The sequence below is a fragment of the Lynx rufus genome, unplaced genomic scaffold (assembly GCF_022079265.1).
Source record: "Lynx rufus isolate CCGP_SWC_20201006 ecotype Redwood Valley unplaced genomic scaffold, mLynRuf1.p SCAF_15, whole genome shotgun sequence".
NCBI lineage: Eukaryota > Metazoa > Chordata > Mammalia > Carnivora > Felidae > Lynx > Lynx rufus.
The window spans coordinates 59,208,493-59,234,700 of record NW_025814829.1 but is presented as its reverse complement, the minus strand read 5'-3'; the positions used below and the strand labels follow the sequence as shown (position 1 = coordinate 59,234,700).

At 52.8% G+C, this 26,208-nt stretch overlaps 1 protein-coding gene across 1 annotated transcript in view; it reads right to left on the bottom strand.

The window, feature by feature from the left end:
• Positions 1–308: 308 nt before the first annotated feature.
• The window catches only part of KIF26B (kinesin family member 26B), a 468,028-nt gene continuing 442,128 nt past the window's right edge, over positions 309–26,208 (bottom strand). Inside the window, 6 exon segments of the mRNA XM_047077348.1 lie at positions 309–457; positions 11,284–11,434; positions 11,826–12,028; positions 16,625–16,911; positions 16,913–20,040; positions 20,983–21,145. Coding sequence (XP_046933304.1) covers positions 309–457; positions 11,284–11,434; positions 11,826–12,028; positions 16,625–16,911; positions 16,913–20,040; positions 20,983–21,145 — 4,081 coding nt within the window.

The following is a 26,208-nucleotide window of genomic DNA, read 5'->3' as shown; positions in this document are numbered from 1 at the left end:
AGAGAGAGGTCTCTTGCCAGCAGGACCCCTGTATAAACAAGTTCTTGAAAGTTCCTCAAAGTGCTTTTTCAGTCTCACGGGGCTTCCACGTCCTTGGGCTTTCCATCGTTTCCTCCTCCCACACGCGCGGTGTTCGCACCTTTCCTACAGAAAACACCAGAAAACTGCCTCCCGCTCAGCGCTCACTCCAGACTTGCACCAACCTTCATCCTCCTTCTGCTGTGTCCCAGCCGCCGGCACCAAGGGCCAGGAGAGGGGCTGGCTGTGGGGTCCCGGGGGGCCAGGGGCTGGCAGGCCAGGCCGGCGCCTCACCGGCGCCGGGAAGTGATGTCGAAGCAGGTGACCATCATGAGGTGGGCCTTGCAGAAGTTGACACGGCTCTCCAGGCGCTCGGTCACGCACTCCAGCGCCTCGAGGTACTCCAGGGAATCCAGCTCCCAGACCTGCTCCAAGTCAACTGCAAAGGAGGAGAAGGCTGGTGGAGACGCGGAGGGCACCTCCCGCTCACCACCTGCCGCCCCTGCATCCCCCTGCCCGCTTCGCCGCCTCCCCGGGCTGGGACGGGACCCTGCCCGCCACCTGCATTTACACCGGGGCCCTCCGCTCTCACGGTGATTTCAGACACCTCTCATGTTACGGAGACTCTACTGAGGGATCAGGCGATGCTCCAGCTCAGCTCACCCCCATCCGCCTCCAGCACAGGCTGTGGGCCTCGACAGAGCCATTATTCTTTATTAGTGATAAAATAAATCTCCAAGCCGGGGTGCAGAGAATCCCCTCCTTTCTGGGGGTCTCCTCACCTGAGTGACACTTATCCCTTTGTCTACGTACATTATGGTCGTTCTTCCCTGCGTATTTCTTCTCACAGCCGCACAAAACTGCCTCTCTGAGCAGGTGGAGTAACCCGACCCTGTCTCCTGGCACCTCCTACTTTCACACACTCACTGGTGGTTCAGGAAATGACGATGCCAACATCTATGATAATTAGGATCCCTTGCACTGGGCACACGAGCTGAGATTTAGGACCCAGATGCCGTCCCCCAGGTTCGGGCCTGCACAGAGCGAACAGTCTGCTTCCTTCAGTCCCTAAAGAGCAGTTATCTGGGGCCATTCCCTCCTGTCCCCGGGCCCCTGCTCTGTCCAGCGGTGACTGGGCAGGTGGGGGCGGGGGGTTGGGCTGCCTGGCGCTGGCTTCAGGGCAGCCGCAGGGGGCCCAGCGTGGACAGCAGCCAGGGTGGGGGGATGGCCCTGGAATCTGAGGTGGACACTTGCATTGCACTCTGGGTCAGCCATGGCTACCCTCCACCAGCTCAGGTGCCTTAAAAGCAAAATGAGAGTCACAGCCGCTCCTCTGCCTCCTTTACCAAACTCGAGTTGCCATGGAGAGTACAATAAAAATGAGAGGTTGAAAGTGAACACGGCCCCAGAACTGTGACACGAGTGCCGGGGAAATGCACGGGGTTCTCAAGAGGGCTGCCTCTTGTTACAGGTGCGTTAACTGAGACCTTGGCAAGGGAGGTGATTTGCTCAGGGTCACAGACCCTCAGGGCTGGAGCCGGGGATGAGACCGAGGGCTCCCGAGTGTCTAAAGTTTAAAAAACAGAGGGACGAGAAAAATAATACAAAACTAAACACAGAGGGAAGGCCCAAGATGGCGACGGAGGAGAACCCTGAACTCACCTCCCCCTCCTCGACACATTAAATGTGTGCCTCCCTGCTGAGCAAATCTTCCTGATGAAGAACTGAGGGCTGACTGAAGGCTGCCTGCATGACAAAGGATGGAGGGACCGCACAGAGAACCAGGAGAGGGATGGAGACATGGCGATGAAGGGAGACCCACCCCCAACACTGCTTCCTGCCCGGGGTGCTGTCAGCTGCTGGGAGGGATAGAACTGAGGGGCCAGACGCAGATTCGTCAGCCCTGGGGCACAGGGAAAAAAAAAAGCCATGGTTTAAAAGGGCAACTAGAACAGAAAGGAACCAGCCCTGTGCCAAATAGTGAGAGGCTTTGCTAGAACTCTCTCCAAGCCGGAGGGGCTGGGGAGAGTCATAGTTTACATTCACCCTCTGCCTTTACAGCACAGAAGGGAGCTCGGTCCAGGTGCCGTAGCCAGCCTGCCAGTCAGTGAGCCCTGGGCCCTCAGCCCACTCTGGCTCCAGATGCTCTGTGGCACAGAAAAAAAAAGCCACTTTTTTTTTTTTTAAACGTTTTAATGTTTGTTTATTTTTGAGGGAGAGAGACAGAGTGTGAGCCAGGGAGGGGCAGAGAGAGGGAGACACAGAATCCAAAGCAGGGTCCAGGCTCCGAGTTGTCAGCACAGAGCCCGACGTGGGGCTTGAACCCACGAACTGTGAGATCATGACCTGAGCCGGAGTCAGGTGCTCAACCAACTGAGTCACCCAGGAGCCCCCCAAAAGCCACAGTTTTAAAAAGCAATAAGAGTAGGGGCGCCTGGGTGGCGCAGTCGGTTAAGCGTCCGACTTCAGCCAGGTCACGATCTCGCGGTCCGTGAGTTCAAGCCCCGCGTCGGGCTCTGGGCTGATGGCTCGGAGCCTGGAGCCTGTTTCTGATTCTGTGTCTCCCTCTCTCTCTGCCCCTCCCCCGTTCATGCTCTGTCTCTCTCTGTCCCAAAAAAAAAAAAAAAAAAAAAAAAAGCAATAAGAGTATACAGGTACCGGCCCTAGAATTCTGCCAAATAGCAAGGAAGCTGCTGGAACTCTCTCCAGGATGACAGCACAGGCTAGGGCCATGGTTTCCATTCCCCCTTCACCTTGATAGTGCAGACAGGAGCAGGGTTGAGACACCTAGCTGGTCTGCTGCTACAGCAAATCCCAGACCCTCAGCCCACACTGGCCCTAGCAGTCCCACCAACATGGTCCCAGTGTGGCACACACCTGATGGTCCTGGACGGCGTTCACAAAGCTCCAGCCATCTTGCCAAGGTGACACAGGTTCAAAGCACCATGGAACACCCCAGGCCTGCACCACTTCAGCCCCAGCCGTCCCACCAGGGAAGTCTCAGCACAGACTGCCCCATTCCCTAGCCTGTACCAGCTGCAGCTATAGCCAGCCAGCCAAGGATGCCGGGCACAGACAGTCAAAACACAGGGGACATTCCTACACAAGATCACTCCTTCAAGTTCATGAGAAGAAATAAACACATAGAGACACAGGCAGTCAAACAAAATGAGGAGACAGAGGAATATACTCCAACTGAAAGAACAAGACAAAACCTCCGAAAAAGAACTAAAGGAAATGGAGATAAGCAATCTACCCGATGAAGAGTTCAAAGAAATGGTCGTAAGAATGCTCACCTGAACCTGACTGGAGAGAGAAGTGGATGAGCTCAGTGAGAACTTAAACAAAGAGACCAAAAACATAAATAAGAACCAGAGTTGAAGAATACATAACTGAAATGAAAAATAGATAAGAGGGAATCAACAGCAGATTAGAGGAGGCAGAAAATGGATAAGTGATCTGGAAAACAGTAATGAAAAGTATTCAGCTGAATAACAAAAAGTAAAAATAGTAATAGACAATGAGATATATTAAGGGACCTCTGGGACAACGTCAAATGTACTAACATTCACATTATTGGGGCCCCAGAAGGAGAAGAGAAAGAGAAAGGGGCAGAAAACTTATTTGAAGAAATAATAGCAGAAAACTTCCCAACGTGGGGAAGAAAGCACAGTGTTTCAAACAAGGTGAACTCAAGAAGGTCCACTTCAAGACATATAATAATTAAAATATCAAGGATTAAATATAAAGATAATTTTTAAAGCAGCAAGAGAGAAGCAACCAGTTACATATAAGGGAAACCTCATAAGAATATCAGCTGCTTTTTTAGCAGAAACTTGGCAGGCCAGAAGGGAGAGTCATGATAAATATAAAGTGCTGAAAGAAAAAAAACCTAATACCAAGAATAATCCAGTTGGCAAGATTATCATTCAGAACTGAAGGGGAGATAAAGAATTTCCCAAACAAAAGTTAAAGGAGTTCATCACCACTAAAAGAGCCTCATAAAAAAATGTTTAAAGAGACTGAAGTAGGAAAGAAAATGCCTTAATTAGAAGAAAATTATGCAAGGAAAATAATTCACGAGTAAAGCAAACATACAGAGCAATCACTTACAAAAGCTAGTATGAAGGTTAAAAGAAAAAAGTAATAAAACCAATTATATCTAAAAAACTAGGGGGCGCCTTGTGGCTCAGTCAGTTAAGTGTCCGAATTCAGCTCAGGTCATGATCTCGCCGTTCATGATTTGGCGGTTCATGAGTTCAAGCTCCACATCGGGCTCTGTGCTGACAGCTCAGAGCCTGGAGCCTGCCCAGAATTCTGTGTCTCCCTCTCTCTCTGCCCCTCCCCTGCTCGTGCTCTGTCTCTCCGTCTCTCAAAAATAAACAAACATTTAAAAAAATTTTAAAAAAATAAAAAATTAGTTATAGGGACTCACAAAAAGATGTAAAATATGATAACATGTATATAAAATGTGGAGGGGGGAGCAAAAATGAAGTTCTTTTAGACTGTGTTCAATGACCTTCAATTTAATATGGACGGCTATATATCTAGGATGCTAAATAGGAACCACAAACCAAAAAGCTACAAGAGATACAAAAAAATAAAAAGAAAACCAAGCATAACACTAAAGGAAGTCATCAATCACAAGGAAAGAAAACAAAAGAAGAGCAAAGATGAACTACAAAAACAACCAGGGGAACAATTGATAAAATGGCAATAAGTCCACATCTATTGATAATTACTTTCAGTGTAAATGGTCTCAATGCTCCAGTCAAAATACATCGGGTGACAAAACATAAAAAACCAAGACCAATCTATATGCTGCCTACGAGAGACTCACTTCATACCTAAAGACACATACAGACTGAAAGTGAGGGGATGGAAAAAGATATTCCATGCAAATAGAAGCGGATAAATAAATAAATAAAAGTCAGGTTTAGCAACACTTTTAGCAAACAAAACCGACTTTGAAACAAAGACCGTAAGAAGAGACAAATAAGGGAATTACATAAAGACAAAGAAATTAATACAATAAGGGGATACAACAAATGTAAATATCTATGCACCCAACAGTGGAGCACCTACGTACATAAAGCAAACATTAACAGACATAAAGGAAGAAATTGACAGTCACACAACAATAGTAGGGGACTTTAACACACCACTGACATCAATCATCCAAGCAGAAATTCAGCAAGGAAACAATGACTTTGAATGACATATTAGACCAGATGGACTTAGCAGATACATATAGGAACAATCCATCCCCAAAGTACAGAATACACATTCTTTTCAGATGCACATGGAATATTCTCCAGGAAAGATCACATGTCAAGACACAAAACAAGTCTCAATAAATTTAAGAAGACTGAAATCATATCAAATATCTTTCCACCCACAGTGGTATGAAAGCAGAAATCAATTACAGGAAAAAACCTGACAACCACAATCATGTGGAAGCTAAACAACAGACTACTAAACAACCAATGTGTCAGTGAAGAAATCTAGGTGGAAATGAAAAAAAAAAAAAAATACATGGAGACAAATGCAAATGAAAACACAATGATCCAAAATTGAGATATAGCAAAAGTAGTTCTAAGTGGGAACTTTATAGGAATACAGGCCTACCTCAAGAAACAAGAAAAATCTGAAACAATCTCTCCTCATACCTAAAGGAAGCAGAAAAAGAAGAAAAAAGCCCAATGCTAGCAGAAGAAAGGAAAAAATAAAGATCAAAGCAGGAATAAATGAAATAGAGACTTAAAAAATAGAAAAGATCAATGAAACCAAGAGCTGGTTCTTTGAAAAGAAAAACAAAATTGATAAACTTTTAGGTATACTCATCAAAAAAAAAAAAAGTGGGACTCAAATAGAGAAAATCAGAAATCAAAGAGAAAAACAAATAACACCACAGAAACACAAAGGAATACAAGGAAAAATACAATGAAATGATTTTTCATTTTACAGTGGAAACTTTGCCAACAAATTGGACAACCTAAAGAAATGGATAAATTCCTAGGAACATACAAACTTCCAAAACCGAATCCAGAGGAGACAGAGAGTCTGAACTGATGGCTAGTAGTAAAATTGAATCAGTAATCAAAAACTTCAAACAAACAAAAGCCCAGGACCAGATGGATTCAAGGTGAATTCTACCCATCATTTACAGAAGAGTTAATACCTATTCTCTTCAAACTACTCCAAAAGGAAGCTTCCAAATTAATTCTAAGGGGCCAGCATTACCCTGATACCATAGTCATATAAAAACACTATAAAAAAAAAACTATAGGCTAATATTCCTGATGAATATAGATACAAAAATCCTCAACAAAATACTAGCAAACCACATTCAACAATACATTAAGAGAATCATTCACCTTGAATAAATGGAATTTATTCCACAGATGCAAAGATGGTTCAATATCCACAAATCAATTAAGGTGATACATCACATGAATACATTGAAGGATGAAACCCATGTGATCATCTCAGTGGATGCAGAGAGAGCATTTGACAAAGTACAACATCTGTTCATGATAAAAACTCTCAAACTGAGTTTAGAGGGAGCACCATCAACATAATAAAGGCCATATATGACAAACCCATAGCGAACATCATACTCAATGTTGAAAAACTGACAGCTTTTCCTCTAAGATCAAGAATAAGAAAAAGATGTCCATTCATTTTTATTCAACTTAGTACTGGAAGTCCTAGCCATAGAAATCAGACAATAAAAAGAAATAAAAGGCATCTAAATTGATAAGGAAGAAATAAAACTGTCACTATGTGCAGATGACATGATACTCTGTAACGAAAACCCTGAAGACTCCACAAAGAAACCATTAAGAGTAATAAATTAACTCAGGAAAGTTGCAGGATATGAGATTAACATACAGAAATCTGTTGCATTTCTATACAAGAATAATTAGCTGGCCAAAGGAGAAATTAAGAAAACAATTTAAGGGGCCCCTGGGTGGCTCAGTCGGTTGAGCGTCCGACTTCGGCTCAGGTCATGATCTCGCGGTCTGTGGGTTCGAGCCCCGTGTCGGGCTCTGTGCTGACGGCTCAGAGCCTGGAGCCTGCTTCAGATTCTATGTCTCCCTCTTCCTCTGACCCTCCCCTGTTCATGCTCTCTCTCTCTGTCTCAAAAATAAATAAATGTTAAAAAAAATTTAAGAAAACAATTTAAAATTGCACCAAAAATAATAAAGTGCTTAGGAAGAAAACTTAACCAAGGAGGTGGAATATCTGCACTCTGAAAACTATTAAAACACTGATGAAAGAAATTGAAGATGACATAAACAAATGGAAATATATACCATGCTCATGGATTAGAAGGATTAATATTATTAAAATGTTCATACCACCCAAAGCAAGCTGCAGATTGAATGTAATCCCTTTCAAAATACCAGTCACAATTTCCACAGAATGAAAACAAATCATGTTAGGGGCATCTGGGTGGCTCAGTCGTTTAAGTGTCTGACTTTGGCTTGGGTCATGATCTCGCGGTTCATGAGTTTGAGCCCTGCATTGGGCTCTGTGCTGACAGCTCAGAGCCTGGAGCTTGCTTCATATTCTATGTCTCCCTCTCTCTTTCTCCCCTCCCCTGCTTGTGCTCTGTCTGTATCTCTCTCTCTCTTTTTCTCTCTCAAAAGTAAATAAACATTAAAAAATTAAAAAAAATTTTAATTAAAAAAAAAAAAATAAAAGAACAAATCATGCTAAAATTTGTATGGAACTGCCAAGGACCCTGAATAGTCAAAGCAATCTTGAGGAAGAAGAACAAAGTTGTAGGCATCACAATCCCAGATTTTAAGCTATACTACAAAGTTATGGTAATCAAAACAGTGTGATGCTGGCACAAAGAAACAAAAAGACCAATGGAACAGATAGGGAGCCAGAGGAATAAACCCATGCTTATACATTCCAACTGATCAAGGGAGGTGAGATTGTACAATGGTGAAAAGACCATTGGTGAAAGAGACCACAGTCTCTTTAATAAATAGCATCGGGAAAACTGGACAGCTGCACGCAAAGAATGAAACTGGACCACTTTCTCACACCACACACAAAAATAACCTCAAAACGGGTGAAAGACCTTAATATGAGACCTGAAACCATAAAACTCCTAGAAGAAAATAGGCAGTTATCTCTTGGACATTGGCCTTAGCAACATTTTTCTAGATCTGTCTCCTCAGGGAAGAGAAACAAAAGCAAAAACGAACTATTGGGGCTACACCAAATGAAAAGCTTTTGCACAGTGAAGCAAACAATCAACAAAACAGAAAGGCAACCTCCTGAGTGGTAGAAAACATTTGCAAACGATGTATATGGTAAGGAGTTAATATCCAAAGTATATAAAAAATCTTAGACAACTCAACCCCCAAACCTACAAAGAATCCAATTAGAAAACAGGCAGAGGACCTGAGCAGACACTTTTTCCAAAGAAGACATCCAGATGGCCAACAGACACATGAAGGGTAGTTCAACATCACTCATCATCAGGGAAATGCAAATCAAAGCCACAATGAGGTGTCACCTCAAGCCCGTCAGCACGGCTGATATATACATAGTGCACGCCACACGCATGCACGCGCGCGTGCACACAAACACATGTGCGTGCGTGCAAAATGGAATATTATTCAGCCATAAGAAAGATCAAGTTCTTTCCATCTGCAATGACATCAATGGACTCAGAGGGCACCATACTTAGGGAAAGACAAATGCTATTTGATTTCACTTATATGCAGAATTTAAAAGAGATGAAAAATTGCACAAACAGAAAAACAGGAACAGACCCATAAATACAGAGAGCAAACTGGTGGTTGCCTGAAGGGAGGAGGGGGGAGGGAGGTACAGGCTTCCAGTTAGGGAACGAATATGTCACGGGGATGGAAGGCGTGGCTTCTGATTCTGGGTCTCCCTCCCTCCCTCTTCCTCTCACGGGGAATATAGTCAATGGTGTGGTCACGGCGTCGTGTGGTGACAGATGGTGCCACACGTGCAGCGAGCACAGCACGACATAGAGAATCAGCGTGTTATACACCTGAAACTAACATAACAGAGCATGGCAATATTGCATGGCAATAAAGAATAAACAAAATTTAAAAAATGAAAAACAGAACCCACCATGACATACCTTTCTCAGGCTATGTTACTGGACCACCTCGAAAGTGGCATCGGAATTAAGAAAAATAAAAATGGATGCCAGCACATAGATTTCTGTGCCAACAGTCAGCTTATCACCCACTCCCAGTGCATCGTCAGCCTGTGGCCTCACTGGTTTTTTTGTTTTTGTTCTTGTTTTTTTTTTGTTTTGCTCATTTTTGGTTTCATTTCATCTTAAAGGACCAATCTGTGTTTCTGCCTTCATGTAGCCTTCTGTTCATTGCCTTTCTGAGCATCAAACAGTCGCTGATTCTAGACAGGTACAAAGGCATGAAGGAAGCGATTGTTTTCTGGAAGCGACTACACATATGTGCTCATGTGTAAGCTCACTCCCATCTTGGGGAAAAAAAAAAAACGAGACTTTGTAAGATAAAGACAGTTCTCGAGCTTGCCTCAGGCATAAACGGCGCTCAAAAAACTAAAACTTTAATGAAAACAGCACAAATGAAGGCGGGGGTGGGGGGTGGGGGTGGGGTGGTGCCGGAATGGGCAACCCCAGGACCTTGAGGCTCCTGGGATTTGTGAAAGGAGATGCGTTATCCACGAGTGGGGGAGAAGTGAGCACTGGGCCCCATATTTATGCCATGACCAGACATTGGCTAGCGTCCTTGCTCATGTCATCGCACCCCACCAGGGCCTGAGAGTGTGGGTCCGTGTCCCCGTACAGTCTCTAACAGGGGACCTAAGTCCGCGCACTGCGCAGGCAGGCGCTAGGGAACTGTCTTCTGCTGACGACTTGTATTCGGTTCCGGGATAGTAACAACAGAACTACGAGCACAACTAGTCCTGCTACTAAGCACCTTCATCAAGCACCCAGCAGCATCAGTCACTCCCTCCTCACGACCCCCCACGAAGTAGGTTCCACGACGCTTCCCATTTTACAGCTCGGGAAATCAAGGCTCAGGGAGGCCCCACGGTTCGTGTGCGGGAAAGCCACCTCCGATCAGGTCTGCGGGACTGTGGTCATCGCACAAACGGTGCAACACGGAGGCATGCTTGGCAGACTGGTCACCACCCTCTGTCCTCAGGTTGGCACACTGGATCCTCGCAAGTACCCAGGGAGGTGCTCAGGCGATGTTACCACCCCGTTCTTACGGAAAAGAAACTGCTGGAGGGCGGACTGCTGTTAGGGGTAGGACACAGCCAGGAGGCTGACAAGTTCCGTCCCTTTCTTCTGGGCCCAGTATTTCTGCAGACTCCACCTACCCAGCGGACTCTCTGAGCCAGGGGACACAGTGGAGATGGTGACTGATGTGTGGGAGGGGAGGGGCAGGGGGTAGTGGGGGAGCAAGGGGGACAGTGGTGAAGGGCAGGAGACCAGTGGAGGCAGAGGGGGAAGAGCTGGTGAGTGCCGGACAGGGAAGGAAAGGAAATTTATCGGCAGCTATGCATTTTATTCCACAAAGTCTTCCAGCCTTGGGTCCCATATCAGTGAAATAGTTGGGACCAGATCTGAGCTTTATTTTGCAGTAAATGGAATGGTTAGGAACAAATAAATACGAGACAATTGAATCTGTCAGAGAGAGCAAAATTGTTCTGAATTGTTAGGAGACGGTTACTGTCATCCTGGGCTTTCTATTAAATAGAAATAACACGGCGAATGTTATTTTTTTTTCCCACTCAAAAATGTTTTTTTTTTTTCCCTGCTCTCTGGGTTCTTTGTGAGGTTTTTCTAGGATTGCACATTCTACCCTATTAAGAGCTCTATAAATTCTTGTGTATTTCAGGCTAGATATGCAACGTGATTTTGTGGCCCAAGAGCGGATTTGTAATGCAACTTCATGTCTGGCTGATTTGCCATATGCACGATGGGGCGGGGGGGGGGGGGTGGAATCTCATTTTCAGATGCTTTGGACTGAGACACATAAAAAAATTCTCGCAAGAGCAACACTCCCCACCCCTTTTTGCTGCCCCACCCCGCCCACCTTCCCTACAGAGAGTGAGACCGTGGGCTCAGAGCTACTGTGTCCATTTGATGGTGTCCAAGCCCTCGGGTCCCGACACCATCCACGGACACCTCGCCCCGGGACGTGTGCCAGGCCTGGTTCGCCGGCCAACCCAGTAGTCCCAGAGACGGGAATGAACCTGGGGTCTTACATTCGCGGAGCCACTTGTTGGGATCCAGCATCAGGTGCTGCTTGGTGACCTCCAGCTCCTTCATCAGCCACTCATACTTGGCTCGGACCTCAGCGATTCTCTGCTGGCGATGCTCCAGAATTTTCAGCTTTGCGTTGAAGCACGTGACCTCCTACAAGGTAGACGAGAAGGCGTGGGGGTGCGGGGAGAGGAGAGCCTCCCCCACCCAGCTCGGACCCACGCAGCCTCTTCTAGATGGGAATGCCATGTGCACAGCGGGGACGAGGGAGCTGGCCCCTCACTGGGGAGCCGGGAGGGCCCTGGGCCAGCCCAGCCACACTTCTGACTCGCCGGAGTTGGATCGGACAGCCACAGGGCAGGACTGCCGCAGCCCTTTCTTAAATTTAGGAAGTGGCTGGCGTTCCCAGCTGGAGCCAGAAAAGCCCCCAGGACTGGCAGTTCCCCCAGCGCTGGAGCCCTTTCGACACTCGGGGTGGAGAAGTGCGGAGCTCTCCAGGGGGCTGGCTGGGGGGCTGCCCCCGTGTGGGGACCAGGAGGCTCACCTTGCCGTTGCCCCCTCGTCGCCGCTGTAGTCGTTCCACGTCATCGATCTCGTAGACTTTAATCTCAAAAGGTTCCCCGAGGCCCCTCTGGGTGCTGCGCAAGGGGCCGTCCACCCAGCGGACCCCGGTGCTGCTGGCGGGTTTTCTTACGGGGGAAGGGGTGTCCAGGGACAGCGCAGGGATGAGCCTCCGTCTCTGAGAACCTAAGTACGGAATTAAACCCAGAGGGAATCTTTTTGAATTTCAATCTTTTACATCTTGATACGCATCTTTTGGTGGGGGACCCTGATGGGCATCCCAGGATGTGCGGCAGGTGAATGCGAAACACGCCAAGGCCCAGCCACGCACCTTGACAATTAATCCCTTAAACTGGCACCTAGGCTTCACCTCCAAGAGCTCACGAATTCCCTGCCTGACCTTTAGAGCTGCCCCTGGTCTCCGCCCACGAAACACACACACACACACACACACACACACACGCACACACACACACATGCACACCAGAACACGTGCACACACAAAAACACGTGGTCTAGAACCATGAGCCATATGCTCAGCATGAATATGCGTCACAGTGAAATTAAAGAGAGGTTTGTGTTAGGGAAAAGGGGTCCCAGTGTTTGGTAATGTGGTCATAGGAGTTTTAGGAAACACTGCTTATTTGCTTATAACAACAACACTGTACTAAGCACCGATTATACGTCAGACCCTATTCAACATGCTTTACGCATTGTGACGGACGGCTAGCTGTCCCCGAGACCTGTTCTCTTTTTCCTCCGGGAAAGAGACTGGGTGGTAGCAGGGCACACAGCCCCTAGGAAGGGACCACGCCCTGGGTACATGCACCTTAAGCTCCTCCCGATAGGGTATCCACAGAAGTGTTACGGGCAACTGCTAGGAAGTGTCCTTAAAGGTGGGGGGTCTGGCCTCCTCCTCTTCCTTTCTCCTTTGCCCTGGGTGAAATATGGGCCCATTGGCTGCGTCATGAGGTGAAGATCATAAATGACACAAAAAGAAGACAGAAGGAGCCTGGATTCCTGGTACCCTAGAGACTTTTACGTGATTGTCTACCCAGATTTGTCTTCTTCAAAGACTTAATTCTTGGAGTGCCTGGGTGGCTCAGTCGGTTAAGCATCTGACTTTAGCTCAGGTCACGATCTCACGGTTCATGAGTTCGAGCCCCGTGTCAGGCTCTTTGCTGACAGCTCGGAGCCTGGAGCCCGCTTCAGATTCTGTGTCTCCCTCTCTCTGCCCCTCCCCCACTCGCACTCTGTCTCTCTCTGTCTCTCAAAAATGAATAAACATTAAAACAAGTTAAAGACTTAATTCTTCCAGGGCATGTTGAGGTTCACAGCCACCTTGAGAGGAAGGGACAAGATGGTACCTGAGGACCCAGTGAGCAGCACAGGGGGAGCACAGCGAATCAGGCCTCTCTCGGCCCTGGTGAGGAGTAACAAGTCGTGGATATTGGTGCGGCAGCTCAGCAAACTGAACCCGGCATCCCATCGGTCGGTCAAGTTTACCAAGCACCCAGAGAAGGGCAGGCATGGTGCTCCGTGCTTAGCGTGGCAAAGGATATAGAAGACAAGCTTGGTGTTTAAAGCACTGGTCACCAGCGGGGGGGGGGGGGGTGACACAGAAAAAAACTCTGAGCTCACTTGGAGGACCATCTTCCAGCCAGCCCACCAGCCAGTGAATCAATCAGGGGTGTCCGAATGACTCACGGGAGCCTGCACCACGCAGTGCTGGGCACCCAGCGGGCTGAGCCAGGTGTGGAAGTGGCCTTGCGGGAGCTCATGTCCAGGCAGGTCAAGCCCTACGTGCTCCCCATCCAGGCTGGCCTTCACCACTCTCATTCACAGCTAACGGCCGTGTTGCTGACCACCTCCGGCTGGCAGTGCCCTGTGGATGGACTGATGAAAATCCATCAGTAAAAGCAAACACGGCTTCTCTCTTGGTCAAGAACCCAGAACGACTACCCCATGGCCAACTACAACTTTGCCAGGCATTGAAGGCATAACTTGGTCGGCGCTTACATTTTCTGTGGTCGTCACATCCATCAAGAACGTCCCCTCGTTGAGCTCATCTCACCCTGTTGCCCAAGACCCCAAGTCTCCTACTTTCTGGCAGGACCCACGTGCCCTGAGGCCGGGTCCTCAGAGTGTCACAGTCTGGCCAATTCCACACACCTTCCACCAACACGGATCTCCAGGAAGGGGACCAACAAGCTTAAGGACGTTCGCTGGTTTCTCGTGTTATGTGCACAACAGAGCACGGAGAGCTCAAGGTTATCCTCCTCATCCTGTATTTCTAGTTCGTTTTTCAACCAAAGCATTAAAGTTTTCCAAACTCAAAAGCAATCTCCGATAAAAGATAACCGGTCTCCTCTGCAGTTTCAAACACCTCTAGTAATTATAAAATCCAGCTACCCAGCTCGGAGTTTCCTTTGAGAAGGTTTACGGCTTCTCTTAAGGAAGGTGCTTTTGATTTATGCTGATCATGTCTGACAGCCAACATTTCTCTTAACAATAACCATAAATAAGCAAGACAAGGTCCCCTAACGGTGAGGAGCACGTCTCCACTGCCACCTCCATTGTCAAGGTCACCTAACCTGTGAGCGGCATTTTTTGCACTTTTTGGTGTGGCTGTGGATCTCTACTGCCACATTCATTATGAAGGTCACAGAGGTCCGGTGCTCCTGGCGTTCAGGGACCTAGCCTGGTGCTTCGATCCTACACCCTGTCCTCCAACAGCCTAACCTGACAGGAGACGCTCAGAGGATGACGTTTGTAAAAGCAGGCGGCACCCCGCAAGGACAGGTGCTGAGCCTGCTGGCCACTCTCCAGGCAGCCGTTTTACAGAGCTCTTTACCCCAGCGCAACAGCCACACCGAAGATGCAAATCTTGGGGAAAAAAAAAAGATGCTCAAAGAACAAAAGGGACCGGCAGACGGAAGGCTCTAGAGGAGGGTGCGGGAAAGCATTCTAACGGGCAAACACATGTGAGCGCACAGGCTGCGTCACAACGGTGTGGACCCTGAAGAATGAAGTCTGGGTAGATTGCAGCAACAAGGTTTGTCAACCAAGTACTGGGAAGGCCAGCAGATCTTCTCCTCCCTCCGCCCCCCTGCAAACAGTCTGGCTCGGATGAACTTTCTTTCTATTTTTAGTGACTAACATCAATATGTTTTCACACTCACGGCCCTGAAAAGAGGACACAGCAGCTGTCATGTTATTACTGAGTGGCTTTTCTTTCTGCACTTGTCTCGCACGGGCACCGCTCCCAGGTCCCTGATGAGGCCCAGAGTGCCGAGGGCCTGGGGTGGGGCATCGCCAAAGTGGGTCTGAGCCTGAAGCACACGCCGCCCGGGAAATAAAGATGGCGGACAGCCGTGAGTCCTGGACGTGTTCACAGCACAATACGCTCACACACTGTGGTCTGTGAGGGGGTGGGCAGGTGGGGAGAGCGACACCACAGCATCTAGAACTATGAGGTTGATTTCTTCGATTTGAGGCAGACAGATGCTTTATGATGTGCCTTACATTTGGGTTGGAACATTCTAGAGCTCATGCTTGCCTACATTGGGAGGAGGGAAAAAGCAACCCCCCCGCCCCCCATGGTTGAGAGAAAAAGCTGTTGCCGGAGCAGTTGCAGGACAGAGGAGACCCCACTTGGAAGACTCCCCCCATATTTTAATTCCAAACCTGCTGGTGCCACCAATATTCTGTGGCACAATGGCTTCTGAGGGCTCCCAGGGAGCCTGGGGTCCCACAGGAGGGCTCAGTACGGCAAAGGACCGGCTAGGAGGGCAGGACCACGCCACTCTCACTGAGGCACAGAGTTGCACGCGGGGCTCTTTACGAGGTGGCCTCGTTAAAAGCGCGTTCTTATGCTAGAGAACAAGTAGAGGTAACTTCTGTGGAAGCCACTGAAGAGCGGAGCTCAATCACAGAGAATTCTGAAGTAGCTCAAGTCGTCCTCAGTTCCTTCTGCCTCCTGTCTCTCCGGCCCAGTCTCTCCCGGCTGACCTTTCACCTCACCTACCCCATGGCTACGAGGGCCACCCTCTCTGACCTGGGTCCTCTTCTTCTCATCCATCACAACGTCCTGTCACGTGTCACTCCAAACTCCAATTAACAAGTCAGGGGGTTTTACCACCATGTTATATCCTTTGCACTATTTACTTGCTTTTGATGGGAGATTCCTGGAGATGCAAAGACTTGCTCAGAAAGCATGCATTTGGGGCACCAGGGTGCTTGGGTGTGCCGTGCTGGTGCAGTGTGTGTGCGTGTGTGTGTGTGTCGTGCAGGTGTACTGTGCGTGTGTTCAGGCCCCATGGTGGCTGTATACACACAACTGTCCACGAGTGTGTCTGGGGGTGGGGGTGGGGGGAACAGAGGAAGGGCCTCCCCATCGCACCGCCAAGGAGATCAGTGCGCTTCATCCTGCTTCCGGGAGCGGCTGCCAGAGTCTCAGGGCCACCAGCCCCAAGTTTTGGTGTCTGTAGCTGCCAGGCCATGAGGCTGGTGGCTCTGAACCGACCCCTCCGAAAGCCCTGAGCGGCGGCGCCGTCGCTCCCAGAGCAGACAAGCCTGGGTCTCGGGGACTCCGGAGGGCCGCGCAAGCAGGTGCCCACGGGCTGGATGCCCCCGGCGCGCCAATGTCTGGCAGTGGGTTCCCGCAGTGACACCTAACGCGGCCGCGGCCCCGTGGAGGCCTGAGGGCGCAGGCGGTCAGTGGGGGTGGGGGGAGGCAGGAAGGGGGGCCCGGGATCCTGCCCGCGCCCGCCCGGTGCCTACCTGAGTTGGAGCGCTTCTTCGGGGCCTTGAGGCTGCGGCAGCGGCCGCCCACGGAGCTGCTGTTGTCGCTCGTGGAGTCGTGCGCGGAGGACGCGCTGCCGGTGGCCTCGCTGTCGCGCGGCACGCTCTCGTAGCCGCTGCTGCCGCCGCTGTGGTAGAACAGGGCCGTCTTGCCCATGGCGGGCGGCAGCTCGCCGCTCAGCACGCTGCTGTTGTCGCTGCCGTGGCCGCTGCTGCAGCGGTGCGGCCGGCGCGGCGGCGTCACCTTGCTGTAGGGCGAGGGCAGGGGGGGGCGCGGCCGGCCGCTCGTCGCCCCCCGCGCGCCCGCCCGCGCCGCCCTGCAGCAGCTCGGAGATGCGCCCGTTGACGGCGCGCGGCGGCGGCTTGCCGGCGGGCCCGGCGCCCCGGCTGCGGCTGAGGGACTGCGTGGACCAGGACGTGGGCTTGGCGCTGGCCGCCAGCCCCGGGCTCTGGCCCACCGCCTGCGGCAGGGACTTGGTGGAGAAGCTGAGCGTCTTGGTGGTGGCGGTGGCCAGGCTGCGCGCCTTGGGGCTGGCCAGCAGGAGCTTGCTCACCGCCGAGATCTTGCACGTGCCGGCCTTGGGCGACGCGACGACGCCGGGGGCGCCGGCGCCGGCGGCGGCGGAGGCGGCGGCGGGCGGCGCGGGGCCCAGGGCGGTGGGCGAGGCCCCGGCGCCCCCGCGGCCCGGGCTCCTCCCCGCGCGGGGCATCGTGCTGTCCTTGCCCGCGTGCACCCGCCAGCTCCCCGCGCACAGGCTCTCGGCCCTCTCCAGCGACAGGCACTCGTAGTGGCTGACGGTGGCCCTGCCGAGGGAGTTGGTCCTGCTGGCCAGCTGCTCCAGCTTGGCGCTGAACAGCCGGCTGCTGCTGCTGGCCTCCTTGGCCTGGCCGCCGGCCTCATCCGGGAACGGGGCCAGGAGGGGCGCCGGGGGGTGCGACGGGCTGCTGGTGCCGCTGCTGCAGGCGCTGTGCTGGGGGCTGGCCCGGTTCTTCTGGTCCAGGCTGGACTTGCGGACCGGCGGCAGAGGGGGCGTCCCTTTGGGCCGGGCCAGCATACAGTGCTTGGGCGACGCCGCCTTCCTCTCCAGGGCCGCCTTGCAGGGCGACGCGCCCTGGGCGCTGCCCAGCCCGTTGGTCTCCGCGGCGCAGTGGTAGAACGGACTGCCCGGCTCCTCCTGCCGGCTGGCCTTCTGGAAAGCCCTGGGAAGGCTGCTGGACTTCAGGCCTCTGTTGGGGTGCACGGGGCTCTGGGCGGCCACACCGGGCAGGGCCATCTCACAGCCATCCGCAACCCTCCTGAGGTTGTCACTCCCGGGGGAAGCGGACACCTCACCGTTGCTGCTGCTCAGCCTGTCCCCAGGGCTGGCCTTCCTGTCCTGCTCTGCTCTGGCCTCAGGCTTTGCGGGGGGGCCTGTGGCGGCCTCACGCCCGGCCCCTTCTTCACCGGGATAGGCGCTCTCTTTCTTTACCTCCTCTTCCCGTTTTAGCCAAGGGTCCTCAAATCTCATCTCTGTCTTCGCACCGGTTTCCCGGCTGTCCTGGGGCTGGGCTGCTCTGGGCGCTGAGCTCACCGCGGGGGCGATGGACGCCTCGGGCCCTTGGACGGGCCGGGGGCTCACGGCAATGCAGGGGTAGACTGTGATGTTGGTCTTCATGGGGATGTACCCTTCGCAGCTGCTCAGGTCTGCTGTGTTGGAGATGGTGACCATGGCCTTGCCCAGCGTGGATATCTTGCAGCCCTGGATGGGGGTCGCCTTGTCGAAAGAGTCCTCCCCCACGTCAGACAGGATGAGCAAACCGTCGGGGCCCGCCTCGGGCTTCTCCCGGCACACCACGGGGCTGCTCTGGATGCCGCCGCCCAGCTCCGAGGCCGGAGGATCGGCCATGGCCTCCCCGTGCCCGAAGCACGTCTGGGCGATGAAACTGTGGCAGGACTGCTCGCCATCGCTGCCGGCGCTCACCTCGCTCAGCCAGGAGCTGATGGAGGAACGTTGGCTCCCGGCCTCGCGGGCCTTCTCGTCCAGGGTCAGCTTCGGGAGGGGCAGGAACTGCGTGATGCTGACCTCGGACACGGGGGCCACGCTGGAGTAGCACTCGAGATCCTCGCTGATGCTGCCGATGATGCTGACGGGCCGGGAGCCCGAGGCCAGGGCCTGCACGGAGCAGTCGCTGTTGAAGCTGATGATGCTGGTGGGGCGGCCGCCGTCCAGGACGCCGCTGATGGTCAGCTCCTCCACCAGCGTGAACACCAGCTCGTCCTCGCCGTTCAGCTCCAGGGGCTGCTGCACCGTCACCGTCGTGGTGCTCAGGACCTCCTTCTTGGGGTCTGGAGAGGTGGCCCCCCGGTGCTCGTCATCGACCGGGCTTTCGGGGAACCCTTGGCTCCCAGCGGACATGGACTTCTTCAGAACCTGGGGGCTCATTCCAACTGGGGGGGTTCGCACCTCAGGCTGCAGCAGGGACTCGCTGGATGCCGTGCAGGCGTCCTTGCTCAAGGGAGGCAGGGGGGCAGGAGAGGGCAGCACACCCTTCTGGGTGTAGACTTTGCACCTCTGGGAGGGGGAGCTGGCCGGCTTGTACTCGGAGGTCTTGGACAGGCTGGCGATGCCCAGCCGCGGGGACCCCATCGGCCTGGGCTTGCCTTCCACGAAGCCACAGGAGTTCAGGCTTTCTCGGCTGCTCTGGAGGCTGGGGCTCTGCGTGAGCTGGGAAGCAGCGTGCTGGCCGCCGCCGCTGCCTGGGATGCTCCTGGGCGAGGCAGGGCTGGGGCTGCCGGGCAGAGCCGGGGTGGGGCCGGGCGAGTGATTCCTCTGCATCTTGGAGGCGGGAGGGTCGGTGCCTTCTCTGTCAGTCAGCTGCCCGTCGGACCCGGCCTCTTCCTTCTCAGACTCACAGAGTGGGTTGGCCCCAGCCGCCTGGCTTAACGGGGGACCCTTGCCCGCTTGCTGGGCCCCAAACTGGACCGGCAGCTCTTCGAAAGGAAACTGACTGGGCTCCTCGCTGCCGTCGATACAGTCCAGCCTCTCCTGCAGCTCGGCAAACGTGTTGCACTTCAGACAGTCCCTTTCCGACTTGCCGGCCGCAGCCCCTCCGGCCTCCGGGGGCCGGCCGTCGCCCCGTGCCTTCTGCAGGGCGGGCACGATGGGGACAAAGTCTGGGGGGCCCTCGTTGTCGGTGAGCTCTTTGTCGGAGAGGGCCGTGCCGTTGGGCCCGATGTAGATGACCGTGTCGCAGGACTGCTCGCTGCTCGAGGAGTAGTCGGGGTCGCTGGACAGCGGGGGGATGGGGAAGTCCGGGTCCCCCGCGGCCCTGGCGTGGAAGGGTCTCAGCTGGGTGGGCCTTCGCATCCTGCCTTCCTCGCAGGAGCTCTCCCCACCGGACGAGCTTGACGTGTACTGAAGATGAGAGCGGGGAGGTTAGCGGGGGCGGGCCTCCCGGCGAGCCCACAGCGACTCCGAACAGGCCCCCCAGGCCACCCCGGTTCCCCTCCCTGCGTCAGGCTGTTCCTCGTGGTGCGTCAGGCCGGCGTGCCCCAGCTTGCCACCACACCGTGGCCTCTAGTGAGAACGGCCCATGTGGCACGCTGGGGAACAGAGCCTGCTCAGGACAGGTGACCAGCCCGGGCCCTGGGTGACCTCCTGAGGGCAGACAGGTCACTACCGTGGCATACCCCAGCCGTCTGTGGTACCCTGCATCACACAGGTTGTCAAGGCCCATTTTTTACCCCCCCCCCCCACCCACTCCCCGCCATACACAGAAAGACACAAAAAGGAAAAAGCTTCCTGCTTCACCAGCTGGCCTGGTGACCACAGTTGTGATGGCTTTCTGCCACATTCTGGTCATGCCACCAGGGTCCTGGCTTTGCCTCTGCCCGAGAAAGCAAGGCTGGTAGTTTCTGCCAGGCTCCTTGCGTCCACCAGAAACCACTGTATTCACGTGGCAAAGCCCAGGAGCCCATAAATGATTCCTGGAAATGCGGGAGAAGTAGCACCACGTGAGCAAAGCACTAATCCAAAGATGGGCTCAGCCAGTCGCAGGACAGGGTCTCTATCTACGTGGGACCAGGGCAGGGAGGGAGACACGGAGTGTTTCCCGTCCTACCCAGATGCCTGACGTGGGCCTAGTGCTCCCGGTTAGGGGTCCAGGCTGGATGACCAGCAGCTAGCGAGGCTAGGGGGCGCGGACTTCATCATCCTCCCCCCCCCCCCCGACCATCGTCAGCATCGCCTGCCCCCCCCACCCCCGCCCCCGCGCTCGGGGATTAGGAATACCGGCTCGGCTCCAGGGTAGGGCTCCCAAAGCATCTACACCCGCTGCACCCCCTGGGAGCTCCCTACCTTCGTCTTCTTTTTCTTCATCCTCAAGACTCTCGAGGCGATCTGGATGGTGGACAGGGTCTCTGCGTAGTTGCCGGCGGCCGCCGAGATGTGCGCGATCATGGTGGTGCGACAGTTCACGTTCCCCAGGGACTCTCGCAGTAGCATGGTGAGTTTGCTCTCTCTGCCAAACAAAGTGAATTAAGGCTGCATTAGTGGGTCATGCTTCACGTTGGCTGTCAGGGTAGGACCGCGGGCCTCCACATGGCTTTTTTGTTGTGGGCAGCAGGGTTTTTTTTCCCCCCCATTTTTTAAAAAAAGGGCGTACTAATTAACATAATTTTCTAGCACACCGCTGTTTGTAGCGGGCAGCCGAGCAAGGGCTTCTAACCCCAAGGATGGAATCCACGGGACACACCTCCCTTGGCACTCATGTCCCGCTCCTGGGTAAGCCCGTGCGTCTGTGTGCCCCCACCGGGCGCGGTGGACGACGGGACCTGGGGATAGGAACTGGAGGAAGGGAGAAGACGGCTCTGTGGCTGATTCGGCAGGCCGTGTGCACACACAGCCCTTCTTTTCAAGTGTCTGTGTGCGAGGGGTCCCTGCAAGGCAAAGTGGTTTGCCAGCCACGAACCTGCGTGTTAGATCCGTGTGTCTGCAACGTACCCAGTTTGTTTGCGAGAGTGGCAAGCACTTTACCACCATCTGTCTCTTCCTCTCGTGCCTGCACGTGGCGGCAATGCAGGAGAAGGTGTCTGTGTTCCCGATTACGAGTGGAGAAACAGAGACACGGGCCCGAGCACTCAATCCGTAGGCCACAGAACGCAGACCTTTCTAGAAAGGCCTCCTCTGGGGACTCTGCAGGTGCCGTGTGGGGCCAGGGCCCTGAGTGGTGATAATGAGGCTCAGGACTTTACAGACGGTGGTTGCAGGCTCTTCCAAAACTGACCTGGAGCGATGGTGCATGTGTTTCCATTCCTGCACGTGTCCCAACAGTCTCCCTGCCTCGCTCTTAAAAGGCTTCTGCTTACGTCATCATCAGCCCTCTCCTCTCAACTGCTGCCAGATGTCATTTCACCTCTGGAAGCTTCCCTGATCCCGAAGGCGGAGGCAGCCTCTGCGTCTCCTGTGCCCTGTGTGCATAGCTGTGCATTGTGTTCAGAATGCCAGGTTCCGGGGGCTCGTCCTCACGTCCGTGTCCCCACCAGGCTGTCAGCCGGCCACCCCCGCAGAGCTCCCTGGAGAGGGACCGTCCAGCTCGGCAGACCCGGTGTGAGAGGCAGGCTGCCGTCTGCAGAGATCAGGCCTTGGAAACGGGGAAACCCTTTCACACGTGACCTGCATGGGGCCTTCGGGGAGGAAGACTGCGGGGTGAGAGCCAGAGTTTGCCTTTTCCATCTGGAACCAATTAAGGTGTCAGTTCGGGACGCCGGGCTCACTCTGGCTCAGTTCCAGGACAATTAAAAAAAAACGCATCAGGGTTTTCCTTCAGCCGAAATCGTCAGTGATGAAAGTCGTGGAAGGAGAGTGTTACGGACTGAATGCAAGCAAGCTAACCCCCAAAGTGATGCCATCAGGAGGGGGGGCCTTCGGGAGGTGACCGGTCACAAGGGCAGTGCTGTCGTCGACGAGAACAGCGCTCTTATAAGGGGGACTTCCGGGGGAGTTCGCTCGCTCCTTCCGCCATCGGAGGCTGTCACCAGAAGGCAGCCGTCTATGAACCAGGAAGCTGCCTCACCAAACACCAGACCTGCTAACACCTTGTTGAACCTCCAGCCTTCAAAGCTCTGAGACATACATGTCTGCTGTTTGAGGCCCTCCGTCTGTGGTTATTTTTTCAGAGCGGCCTCAACGGACTGAGACAGGGAAGGGGGTGTGCAGAAGGATCGAGGCCTCGCCGCAAACACTCATCTGCCTTCAAAATGTGTCCAGCAGGCAGGTCATGGATGCCACCAGAGCTGACAGCCAGACGGGCGGTCGGGTCCCACCCCCGGCACACACTCTTCGCGGAGAGCCTGCACCTGCCTGAGTCTAGGGTTTTGTCTTCACTGTGTCTTTGAGTGGAAGACAGATCCCATCAGGGGGAAGTCGTGACCGCTGCAGTCAATTCTTACTGTCCGAGGTGGCTGTAGTCTATTAAGTCTCTGTGAACCCAGAAGCAGTGAGTCCAGATAGGAACGGTTCCTCGGGGCCACTGGTCAGTTTCCCGTCAATGAATCGATCGATACATAACCTTGATTCACGTGTTTCTGTTTAGAACACCTGATTTAATACACATTCCTTACAAATGATGAACTGTGCGCACTATTTCTTTAGAACAAAACACTAGCTGAGGAGGGTTTATTTTTCTGACCCTAGGTAATAAGAACATAAATTTCTTTGGCTTTTTCAGCCTCACAATATTGTCCACTATGCTTTTTTTTTTTTTAATTTTTAAATTATTTATTTATTTTTCATGTTTTAATTTTTTTTTAATTTTTTTTTCTTTTTTTTCAACGTTTTTATTTTATTTTTGGGACAGAGAGAGACAGAGCATGAACGGGGGAGGGGCAGAGAGAGAGGGAGACACAGAATCAGAAACAGGCTCCAGGCTCCAAGCCATCAGCCCAGAGCCTGACGCGGGGCTCGAACTCACGGACCGCGAGATCGTGACCTGGCTGAAGTCGGACGCTTAACCGACTGCGCCACCCAGGCGCCCCATGTTTTTATTTTTGAGGGAGAGAGAGAGGCAGAGACAGAGCATGAGCAGGGGAGGGGCAGAGAGAGAGGGAGACACAGACTCTGAAGCAGGCTCCAGGCTCTGAGCTGTCCGCACAGAGCCCGACACGGGGCTCGAACCCACTAGCAGTAAGATCATGAGCTGAGCCGAAGTCAGATGCTCAACCAACGGAGTCACCCAGGCGCCCTGATGTTTTTTTGTTTTTGTTTTTGTTTTTGTTTTTTTTAATTTTTTTTCAACGTTTATTTATTTTTTTTTGAGACAGAGAGAGACAGAGCATGAACGGGGGAGGGGCAGAGAGAGAGGGAGACACAGAATCGGAAACAGGCTCCAGGCTCTGAGCCATCAGCCCAGAGCCTGACGCGGGGCTCGAACTCACGGACCGCGAGATCATGACCTGGCTGAAGTCGGACGCTTAACCGACTGCGCCACCCAGGCGCCCCTTGTTTTTGTTTTTAATTTGATCATCTTATGAATCCATAAAGAGAGCCTTTTATCTGTAGTTTCATCATGCATTTTAGATGTTACTTAACTCTTTCTGAAGCAGCCTGACGCACAGGTCAGTGAATTCCCTCTTCCTCTTTCTGGATGTACCATATTGTTGACTCGTTAACACTGAATTCATGCCAAACGGCACTACAACTCATGCCTGAACGAGGCTTCTCGAAGATACATATTTTCTCCGTAAGGCACGTCACTGCCTTCTCGCACCAACGAACGCCGGGCCACCCCCACAGCACTGTGCTTGGGGGCCTTTTTGGCAGTGAAACCACCAACAAAAAGCACACAGATACAAACAACGTGGCACCAAACAGGACTCTGAAGAGGAGCCTTGTTTACAAGAAGAGAGGCGAGACGAGGAGGCAGAGGGCTGGCTTGTCCCATCTCAGCTGGGGACGGCACATCAAGCCACCCCACGTCTGGGCCGCTGTGCACGTCCGCAAACGACAGCAAAGGCGCCACTGGAGCTGAGTTTGAACGTGATTCGTAAACACGGAACCTGCAGCTGATGAGGATCACGTGTCCCACGAAGTCCCCTGGTGTGAATGCCTGCTAACCGTCGTGCTCTGCTGAGGGCACGCTCCCTCCTGCGTGTGACCGCGTGTCCGTCCTCAGGAAGAGGGGCCAGGAGGAGCAGGCAGAACACGGTTACGTCGCACTGTCTGCCCTGTGCGTTTCCACCCGGCTCCCCCTTCACCAGTCAATCGTAGGATGATTTTTTTTCCCCAAGTCCACACTGTCGGAAGAAGCCGGGGCACGTTGCTTGGCAACCGGCGTTTTAGCTCTCCTCGAGGAAAGCCAGTAAAACCGCTGACAAGATGCTTTCACACCGGCCTCTCTAGACTCTAAAACATAGCCTTATGGGAATGAAAAATGGTGGCTATAAAGCTTGGGTTCTCTTCCGCCTTGTGATGATCTTTTAACTTGGAACAAAGACAGTTAAGTTGGGGAGGGAAGGTGAAGGAAGGGGCAGGGTACTAAAGGCTGAAAACTGCGGATTTAACTTGGTGGCTGGGGTAGGAAAATAAAAAGATTCAAAAGAGTTTCCAGGGCAAGAGTCAGCACGGACTCAGTCTGCGTCTCTGTGTTACGGCTGAGGCAGGAGGAAGGGAAACGCACAGGTGCAGGGCCAGTGGCCCCCAAGCCCCAGCTCCAGGCTGGATGGGGGACTTAGGGGCCATGTGGGAGGGGTCCTTGCTGCGCAGGATGGCGTGGGTGGGGGGCAGGACCCCGACTGCGGTCTGGGGAAGGCCTGGGCCAGTCTTCCAAGCCCCCATGTGCCCGGCACACAGATTCACCTCCTTTCCGCCCCACCCTGCATACATCTTTTATTTTATTTTCTATTTCTTTTCAATGGTTATTTATTTTTGAGAGAGAGACAGAGACAGAGCACGAGCGGGGGAGGGGCAGAGAGAGAGGGAGACAGAATCCGAAGCAGGCTCCAGGCTCTGAGCTGTCAGCACAGAGCCCGATATGGGGCCCAATCCCATGCACTGTGAGATCATGAAGTCGGAGGCTTAACTGACTGAACCACCCAGGCGTCCCTGCACACACCTTTTAAAATGGGTTTTGCGGGGCGCCTGGGTGGCTCAGTCGGTTAAGCGGCCGACTTCGGCTCAGGTCATGATCTCGCGGTCCGTGAGTTCGAGCCCCGCGTCGGGCTCTGTGCTGACAGCTCAGAGCCTGGAGCCTGTTTCGGATTCTGTGTCTCCCTCTCTCTGACCCTCCCCCGTTCATGCTCTGTCTCTCTCTGTCTCAAAAATAAATAAACGTTAAAAAAAAATTAAAAACAAAAATAAAATGGGTTTTGGAACAATGTCTTCCTTTAAAAAATAAACCGACCTTTTATTAGACAAAAGAATGGGAGAGTGAACAAATGGTAATGGTAGTAATTCAAAAAGAGCACGATGAGCAGGTGGTCCTCTAGGGCAGGGCCTGCAGGCCAAATCCAGCCCACCACCTGTTTTTGTAAATAAAGTTTTATCGGAACACAGCCACACCTGTTTGTTAACATATTGCCTCTCGCT